Source organism: Labeo rohita, unplaced genomic scaffold (assembly GCF_022985175.1).
Source record: "Labeo rohita strain BAU-BD-2019 unplaced genomic scaffold, IGBB_LRoh.1.0 scaffold_78, whole genome shotgun sequence".
NCBI classification, from domain to species: Eukaryota; Metazoa; Chordata; class Actinopteri; order Cypriniformes; family Cyprinidae; genus Labeo; species Labeo rohita.
In genome coordinates, this window is record NW_026129722.1 from 336,048 (window position 1) to 346,561 (window position 10,514).

Genomic DNA, 10,514 nt, shown 5'->3' on the forward strand with positions numbered 1-10,514 from the left:
AACTTGATACGTTTTGAAATCTCAATAATGGCAGAATACATGATTTGGAGGAGAAGAATTGTTGAATAAAGTAGTGTTTTCTTAACACACAAAAAGTATTCTCACAGCTTCGCAAAATTGCGGTTGAACCACTGACGTCACATGGACTATTTTAACGATGTCATTACTGTGTTTTTGGGTCTGGGAACATTTTAAGTTGTGTTGCTGTCTGTGCAGGGTCAGAGAGCTCTTGGATTTCATCAAAAATATCTCAATTTGTGTTTCGAAGATGAACGAAGGTCTTACAGGTTTGGAATGACATTAGGTTGAGTGATTAATGACAGAATGTTCACAAACTTTTTGTATTACAAAATTTTCTGAATTGTTATATTTAACTATGTAAATAGAGCATTACATATTTACTAATTTACATTAATTTCTAGAACATAAATCTAAACATTTAATAAAGCCAGGGTTCAAAGTCATATGAGATTTTTCTTTGATTTATTAAATTTTTTTTACAGAAATGATTTGGACTTTTTATCACTCCATAAAATCAGAAAATACTGCAAACAGACAGTCTTTATGTTTGGTTTGCATTATTATGAAATCAAACATTCCTCACCTTCAATACTTAGATCAACACAGCTCTTTCTGTCAGATTCTTTGCTTTTACAGCAGTATGTTTCTGCGTCGTCTACAGTCAGTCGAGTGATGGAAAGTGAGAGATTCCCATGAATCTGAACTCTGTCTTTATATCGCTGACCCTTAATGGCGTCCACAGGAAACACTGAGTATTGAGGAGTGTGAGTCTGAGGATCTGAGATCCACCACTGGACGTCTGTATGCGGTGACTTTATATCCCTGCAGGGCAACAGCACAGACTCTCCTGCAGCACATGTGATGTATGATGACTGTACTTCACAGCCTACAAAAACACAGAAACACAGAAAACCGTAAAACCGTAAATCCTAAATCAAAAAACATACTTGAGAAGTTATTAGATATACATATATATATATATATATATATATATATATATATATACATATATATATATATATATAAATTCTGGCACCTTAATCAATTACATCAACTCTTTTTAGTTTTACATCTTTAGATTAACACAACCCATTCTCACTCCCGGGGCGTCAAAAACTGCAGGACGGTCAAGCGCCTCTAGCGTCACTATATCGACGAACTGGGACCTACATTGATCTCAATGGGAAACTTTTGGCATCAGAACACAGACGCGAAGGACCTGAGATGAGGATCGCTATGAAATCACGTTCAGGAAGTCTCATTCAGCACACATCGCGATATTTGCCATCAGTTTACGTGTGCTACAGGTTTGGTGAGTAGTCGTAAATACTTTGTATTAATGTTTGTTTTAAAACGTGTCCTGTCTTCTTTATTAATCAGATTAGCGCCGGGTGTTTATTCGCGTAATTATATCTGTCTTTGCGTTTCATTGCGTTTAACTAAAAGAACACACCTGCTAAATGAGGCGATTAAACGCTATCTGTCACGTGACGTGTCATAAACCTTCAATCAGTTTTATATTCATATCAGGTTCAAAGATGTAAGTTGTATTTGTAGTAAAATCATGGTAACCACAACACTTACAACAGCAACTGCAGTTTTACTGTGATATTTGAAGTTAAAACACAGTAAACATGACACTTACCATGATTTTACCACAGTACCTGTAGTTGTACTGTGATAGCTGAAGTTAAAACACAGTAAACAGCATACTTACCATGTTTTTACCACGGTAACTGCAGTTTTACTGTGATATTTGAAGTTAAAACACAGTAAACATGACACTTACCATGATTTTACCACAGTACCTGTAGTTGTACTGTGATAGCTGAAGTTAAAACACAGTAAACAGCATACTTACCATGTTTTTACCACGGTAACTGCAGTTTTACTGTGATATTTGAAATTAAAACACAGTAAACATGACACTTACCATGTTTTTATTACATTAACTGTAGTTGTACTGTGATATTTGAAGTTAAAACAGTGACACTTACCATGTTTTTACCACAGTAACTGTAGTTTTGCTATGAAATTTTAAGTTAAAACACTGTAAACAGGACACTTACCATGTTTTTACCACGGTAACTGTAGTTGTACTGTGATATTTGAAGTTAAAACACAGTAAACATGACACTTACCATGATTTTACCACAGTACCTGTAGTTGTACTGTGATAGCTGAAGTTAAAACACAGTAAACAGCATACTTACCATGTTTTTACCATGGTAACTGCAGTTTTACTGTGATATTTGAAGTTAAAACACAGTAAACAGCATACTTACCATGTTTTTACCACAATAACTGTAGTTGTACTGTGATATTTGAAGTTAAAACAGTGACACTTACCATGTTTTTACCACAGTAACTGTAGTTTTGCTGTGAAATTTTAAGTTAAAACACTGTAAATAGGACACACAGTGATCACCAAACTTACTATGGTTTTACCACTGTAATGCTTTGATGTGCTTTTACGACAGATACCACAGTAATCACTATACTTACTATTCCATGCTTGTAATACCTTTTAATGTAAAAACCAAAAAAAAAGTAAAAATTTAAAAAAAAAGTTATTTTTTAACCTCCTGCAGTTCATTCATATCAGTTTAGAACTTAAATATGTTGCTCACAGATCATTATTAACATTCTCTATATAATTGCCTTTTCTTTCCTAAAGGAAGCAGTCAGCCCAGTCTTGTTTTTGGAGACGTCTTCATTTAGAAACAGAGAAGACAGAAAGCTGCGGAGGGAGACACACTCTAAACCCGGATAAGTTGAATTTACTTAAAAAATTGGAGGAAACTGGTTGCCCTAAAAAATTTAAGTAATGTAAAGTTTATTTAACTTAAAATGTTTTGTAATATGAATTACAAAGGTCATTTCATTTAACTTAAAATGTTTTGTAACATCATTTCATTTGCAATTATTATAACTATTATATTTAAGTCAAATATACTAATTTCCAAGTTAAATCTATATCAAATGTTTTATTTTTCCAATTTGTTAACCTAGAAAATTAAGAAAAAAGCAAACAAATAAAGGAACATTAATGCAATTTTCCCTTTTATTTTAAATCAATTCAATTACAAATATTCAATTGAAAACACAACAAAACCATTTTTTCATATCCTGAAAACATTTCCCCATAAAACATGGGAGAAAAAAAAAAGTTCAAAAAGATACTAGTTCAACAAATTAACTTATCGTTAAGCACACAAACAAGTTTTCCTCAGAATCGCAACAAACAGCATCAAAACGATATGTTTTTTCCACACTCTGAGTTCACACTATTGGCAATACTGAATTTTAGGTGTCAGCTCACCTTTTCCCGACAAAAAATATAAAATACTTTTCATACACTTAGGATAGTCCAGGTGTAGGCAGGGAAATCAGTCTGAAAACAATGGACATAGAAGGCCTGAGATTGGTCAGTTCATCCATTACCAAGCTTTCTTCCAAGATGATTCCCACTCTAGATGAGGTGAGCTGTGAACTTTCTTGATCAACGCTGAGGATTCTTACTGAAGTCTGTCTTGTCAGCTGCCTCCTAACAGAGGAAGAAACAGAACGACAAATACATTATCAAGTCAGTTAGACAATGCTGTTGTTAAATACTCAAAGTCATATGCTGCCTTCACACCATGTCATAATTACTTTAATTCTGAGAGGACAACATTGTGATGTTCAGCTTGTGAGCTGTTCATGTCAATGGACTGGGAATTGCGCTTTTCTATGGCAACACTATCAATGTCTAAATTAATCTGGAGCAGTCAGATACAGTGGTTAGGTGGTACAGCTCTCAGAAAATTTCCAGTTTACAGATGGTAATTAGACTTTAGGGTTTACGTTTAATTGTACATCTACAGAATATTTAAAGTAAAATCCACATACAAACACTACTGGCATATGGTCAGGAAGATCGGTGTTATTCAGGAAAGCTTGTAAACAACAGGAATGAGTGCAGGACAGACTCACACCATCATCATTATGAATAATCTTCTGACACACACTGTGCTAGTCAAAGTGATCATCCTCAGAACAGGGGCCAGTTGCATAAACTTAGCCTCTATGTTAAGACAGTGTCTTAAGTACTAGTCTGATAAACTAGCAGTTAACCAAAGAGTAATCAGTCTTATTTTTTGGATCCAGCTTGGACTAATCTACATTTTTCTGTAACTGAATATAAAACATTAGGACCAGACATAAAGAAAAATTTGGCTGACTTACTTTTTAAGACTGGTCTAACCCCTTTATGCAACCGGCCCCAGGTCTCAGTTAACCCACGACATACAGTTGATCTTGAACTTTGGTGTGAAGGTGGCATAAATGTGAACAAGGAAATTGTTTTGTTCTTGAATAATTTCCATGTTTGAACAAAGAGACAGGGTTTCACAGACAGGGCTTAGCTTAAGCCAGGACTAGGCCTTAGTTAAATTAAGATACTTAAATAGCTTTTATAAAAACACCTTAAAAACATTACTGGTGTGCATCTTGAGAAAAGAAAAATGGCACTGACATATTTTAAAATATGTCATTACAAGGTATATTCAGTAAAGACTCCTTGTCATGTTATTAAACATGTTATTTTATTCTGAGACTGGCCTTAAGCCTTGTCTGTGAAACCAGGAGGAAAATGTGTAAATAGCAGTGCTCTCTTATCAGTTATTAGGATCATACTTACACTTTCAAAGCATCTCTTCCATTTCTTCTTTCTTCCAAAACAAGATAGTCGTTAAGAGGACTCTGAACCTAGACAGAACAGAAGTATATTCATCCGCCTTTGTATTTATACCGCTAATTAACGAAAACTTACGCTTTCAAACAATAGCCATGTCTAAATTAAACGTGGTACATTAACGTACTGCACTCACCATATTAGCTCCACCATTGTCGCTCCTCGGCTGGAATCGCGGCTACTGTATGAGTAAAACTAAATTTACACTCCTCACAAACAACAGCTCCTCGAGTGAAAAAGAAATCATTGAAAGAAAAAGGCAAAAAATGTTAGTCGAACTCGCCAGTCAGGGGTTCAAGCGCAGGCGAGTGAGAACACTAGCTATCAACGGATGAGAAATGTCCCGTCGTTTAGACGAACAACAACTTTTGCCGATCACAAAGAGTTTCTCGAGGGACGTGATAAAAGATAAATGGCGGAAAACAATGCCAATAGAACTATCTAAATCTAAATTTCCACATTCATCCACAGCTTAAATTCATACACAATCACAGTGACAAAATGGCGCTGTTACTCGCAGCACCGGTGGAGGAGGCGTGGTCAGGAGATAAATTTCATAATACGAGTTAATTTAACTTAAGTTTATTCACAGGTTCAAATATGTCTACAAATTAGTAGAATCTACTTATATTTTATAAGCAATGCAGTAAAACTTAAATATTGTGTTCAATTGTAATTAAATGGTTTAATTAGATACAAAATCCGGGCTTACAGTGCATTTGCAGTGGTAGGTCTGTGTTAGTTTTACCCTTTTATCAAACATTCCTGCTGTTATAATTTGTACAGCATTCTTAAACACTTGCAGTTTTGCACCTTGACTAATGATATGATGTATTTCCTGTTTTTGGCCCAAGTGTTGAAGTGAACATGAAAACCACAAGTGTGTGTAGAACTTGTCATTACCTGACGGGACACACTTATAGTGTGGTTAAAATGCGAGTGTTTACAGGGATTTATTTTTAGCTTCAACTTTGCGTTCTAAATGTCTGTTCAGTATCTCCCTATAACAGATGTCAATTTAATTTGTGGTGCTTCTAATTAAGTGATAAAAAAGCAGTTGCAAATGATGTACAAAATAAATATACTTTGCGTAAAACATGCAACACTTTGTTTTACTACCAAATTATTTGTAATATCTAATTATTGTAATTATTATTCATTTTTAACTTACACTGGAAAGGTTTCCGTGACCTCTTACAAGATCTCACGATTTATTCCAAAACATGATGCATGATGGGATACGCTAAGCCTCCTGAGCAGTATTCAAAATGGTGTGGATTTAGTGTGCTTTAAGGGCACTGCAGTTCGGCATTATTTAGACCTGGGACAGTCTTGCGCACTTACTTCCTGTCGCATGCATGTGCTATAAAGTGGCCAAGACCGCAAGTGTGGGTATTTGGACTGGGTAAAAGTTTTAAAAATGCCCCATTAGTACATCAGAGTCTTAATAATTCAATAATTCAGTTGAACACTTGTATGATATTGTACAAGTGTACTTGTAGACAGTCCTGCAACGTTTACTCTACTGCTCATTGCCTCAGTCCCTGTACAGTCTCATTTGACATTTAGATTCAGATATTAATTTGTCAGAACCAGATCAGTTACACTACTGCTAACAGTCCTGTTGACATGTAAACATATTTAAAAGAATTCATTAGATATATATCTTGATATTAATGACGTGTTATTAAAAATGGATGCATTTAACATTGAATTGTTTAATTTAACATGTAATTTAATTAATTTAACGTATATTTACAGAGGCTGTTTTTACAGTCTAAAGAAAAAGAAAACCCACATTAATGTGTAAACCAACAAGTTGCATGTAATGTAATAGTATCTTCTTCCTTTTCTGTCTTCCAGGATTACTCACAGATTGTGCTGTCCTTCTTTTTCAGGTCTCTACAATATCTAAACAACAACTCCTTTACGAACCCTCACAAACCTTCCTAAAATTTAAAAGAGCTATTACTGAGTCTCAGCGAGTGTTGCCATGATCAGCCCTTCCCAGGTACATTTTTTTTAATCAACATTTACTCATCATATGCTCTGGTCTGAATCTTATTTCAAATTAACTTAATTATATTTTTAAGAGTAAGTAGAGAATTTCTTGTTTTGAATGGTGAGGAATGAATATGGCCATCTTGTGCCCAAACAAAGAAGACAGCAAAGTGTGCATGTCCACTGGTATGTCTATACTGAAGCAATGTATTATGTAGTACAGCAGTTTATGATGATCTCTCACAGGACTGTTAATGTCAGCAGTGATTATTCTTTTTTAATTTGTAATTTTATTTATTTATTTATTTACTGGGTACAACTTACAATTATAGCATGTTAGCAAAGTGTGACTGGAACATTTTTTATCTTAAGTTTTTAAAAACCACACCAACTGTTTTTCAGCAGTGTTATACAGTTGCAATCGAAATTATTCAACCCCCTTGACCTGCAAGACATTTTGCTGCAGAGAACAAAATTTTGTGAAAACAATTCAACAAAGACACTAGTTCAGTACACTAGTAGAGAAAGTTTATTCATACACATTTGAGTAATTTTGAGAATGTAAGTTGATGACTAATGAAAGAAAATTAAATTGGCACTAAACATTCATGTTCAAAATTATTCAACCCCCAAAAGTAAAATCTGGTGCAGAATCTTTTATTCCTTAAAACCACCAATAAACGCTGTTTGGAAGTGCTTAGAAGCTTCTGTCACCTTTCTACTGCAATCTTGGTCCATTCCTCGCCTGAAAAAGCTTTCAGATCACTGATAATCTTTGGTTTTCACATTGCCACTGCTTTTTTCAAATTAGAATTAAATCTGGAGACTGAACAGGCCACTCAAGAACATTCTATGACTGATCCCTGAACCAAGCGTACGTAGATTTGGATGTATACTTTGGGATGGCTGTCCTGCAAGAAAGTCCACTGATCATCAGCTTCAGTCTTTGCATCAAAGGCATCACAATTCTTGCCAAAATGGCCTGATATTTCAAAGAATCCAGGATGTCCTTCATACGGTCATGTTTTCCACTTCCTGCTAAAGTAAAACAACCCCATAACATGACTGATCCACCTCAGTGTTTGACAGTGGAGATGGTGTTCTTCTGCCAATAAGTTTTGCCTTTTTTGCACCAGACATACTGCTGATCCACAGGTCTAAAACATTCCAGATTGGTTACATCACTCCATAAATCATTCTTCCAGAACTCCGCAGGTCTATCCAGATGAATTTTAGGATGTTCAAGTCTGTCTTTTTGTTCTTCTTGGGCAAGAGTGGTATTCGGCAAGATGCCTCAACATGAAGGCCATACTTGTCTTGTGTTCATCTTATACTCTGCATTGAAATGTTTTTCCTCCTTTTGTTGGGTCATATTGCAAGTCTTTGGCTGTACACTGCAGGTTTTTCTCAGTTACTCTGATCAAACATTTTATGACATTGTGCTTTTTTGTTCAACACCACCAGGTTTTCTGGTACAACACACTTCAAACTAAGGAATAAGGCTGCCAGCTGCGTCTCAAGGAACTTTTAATGTCTTGGAAATCTTAATGTAGCCTTAGACTTTCTAATAAAATAAGACAATTTCTTCTCTATAGTTTTTGTGAGAGCTCTGTTGACTGTGTCATATTAGCGACTCAACTTCAGCACATGCATGGGCTAACTGTGTGTATGTGTCACACCCCAAGCTAATTCCGTTTTTTAATAAAGTTTATAAAGGCTTAATTGTGTTTTAAGACAATTTTGTTCCCTACCATAAAAAAAATAAGTGACTTAAAACAGCAATGTTGAACAGGGGTTGAATAATTATGACATAGCTGTGATATTAAAAAATCCTATAACTCAAAAACATTACATTCTATACTGACATTATAACTTTTAATACGCCATTAAACTGTTGTAGATGCAATTTTTATAAAGTCCTGGATCTTCAGAAAAGCTTGTATTTGTAAAGTACCATCGTCTCTGGGGGGTTGAATAATTTTGATTGCAACTGTAAAAGTGGTTTAGTTGATGTAAACAATTTACATTATTTAACTGTTTTGTAAATGTTGTGTATAAATTAATAATAAACAACAATAAATTGTTGATTAATAGTTGATTGGTTTGAAGCAAGGCCTTACACTACACAGACTAAAACACATTTATGTTTTAAGATGTAAGCAAGAGAAGTCATGAACTTTGGAGAAAGATTCTAGAAGAAAGAGACACATTTACTACAGTAATAGATGAATTTTAGTAACACTTTCTTAAGTCTTGCATAATGAAATTCTTTTTGCAGTATTTTAACCATTTTAATTTGTACAGATGATCTCATCAGCCAAATGAGGGGGTTTGACCAAGTGATGAGAAAGAAGAGGATGTTGTACATTGTCTTCAAAGAAAAAGCTTCTCAAAAAGTCTTAAAACCTTAAAGGTATGTGTACAGCACCTTAAGGGCCATAGTTGCCCACCCAACATCACACAGAACATAAGCTGAGCTGACTGTCCATTAAACAGTTTCATCTAAATTGTTTGTGTTTTTTTTTTTTTATTTTGACCAGGTCTGGGAACTGTCTGAAAATGGGATGTCAGGAGTGAGAGATCCTCTGCCTGAGAAAAAGCTACACCACATCGGTGCTGGATATCAACCACAAACTGTTTACAGACACAACAGAAGAAGATCATGATGGGGAAATGGACGGAGAAGAGCAAGACACCAGTTTAGATGCGATGATAATGAATAATTATTTTCTCAAACAGTATCAAATGTCTTATATGTACCACATGATCTGTATCAAAGTTGACTGGAATGGATTGTGTGACTTTAAGGACATTTCATCACTCATTTGTGTGTCTTCAGCTGCAGTGAACTGATTAATATATGATGTTAATGTATTTTTAACAATCCATTATTATTTTAATTATTTTAATAATCCATATTTTTCTTAAATCTTATTTGTCTTGATGCTACTTTATCAACTTTATGCTGTATGCTTCAATAAAATGAATATGGTGAATATTGTGTATTGAAAATTCTTAGTAAATACATCATTTTACTAGGTCGGCTCATATGTGTATATATGTTTTATACTTGAAAAACTACATATAATTAATAACCTGATTGTTTTTACTTAAGACATAAACATTTTTGATCAGATTAATGATATTGGGGACAACAATACACCAAAAAGTTAACTATTATTATTATTATTATTATATTGTGATTTTTACTACTGCATGAATTTGTCCTTGTGTAATAGTAATAGTGAAATATCACGATGTGTATTAATTGTCTTTGATTACTGCTTAACCATGGGGAATAGATAATGGCAAGTTGTTGCAGGTTCATCCATTATATTTATTGGCGTTTACCTCAAAAATCTAAGAAATAATCTATTATTATTATTATTATTGTTAAAGCATTTCTTTCAGATTTTTCTGTTTGATCAGATGGCCTCACAGTGTCCTGTCAAAAGCTATATGAGACATGATGTAAGAATAGAAAAGGGTGGACTGTGAAAACTGTCAGATATAAATGTATATACATATTTCAAATGGCTGTAAATTAGAGTCCGATTAACGTATCAAAGAGAAAATCGGCATGATTACTACTTATGCTATGTTGATTAAATAATGTTGGGCACAGTTTTCAGAAATATATGGGAAGCTGTTACAAAGGCACTTTAAATATTGCTCACAGTAAAATAGCAACTTTCAGCCTGCCTCTCAAATATGTCATAGAGATTTGCACAATGAACGTCTTTAGATATCCAGTTTT

General features: G+C 34.3%; 1 protein-coding gene and 1 long non-coding RNA gene across 8 annotated transcripts in view; both read right to left on the reverse strand.

Moving 5' to 3' along the window:
* Window positions 1-10,514, reverse strand: part of LOC127161927 (carcinoembryonic antigen-related cell adhesion molecule 5) — a 32,547-nt gene that overhangs the window by 14,271 nt on the left and 7,762 nt on the right. For 5 of the 7 annotated variants that reach the window (XM_051104692.1, XM_051104686.1, XM_051104685.1 and 2 more), the window contains exon 2: window positions 605-907. In XM_051104692.1, the coding sequence (XP_050960649.1) occupies window positions 605-907 (303 nt within the window). The remainder of the gene's footprint in view (window positions 1-604; window positions 908-10,514) is intronic. The other 2 variants (XM_051104687.1, XM_051104691.1) reach the window with 2 other exon arrangements.
* Window positions 3,068-5,464, reverse strand: LOC127161930 (uncharacterized). Its single transcript, XR_007827218.1, has 3 exons — window positions 4,893-5,464; window positions 4,703-4,770; window positions 3,068-3,568 (listed from the first exon to the last, which is right to left on the reverse strand). It is a non-coding gene; the product is annotated as an uncharacterized LOC127161930 (long non-coding RNA).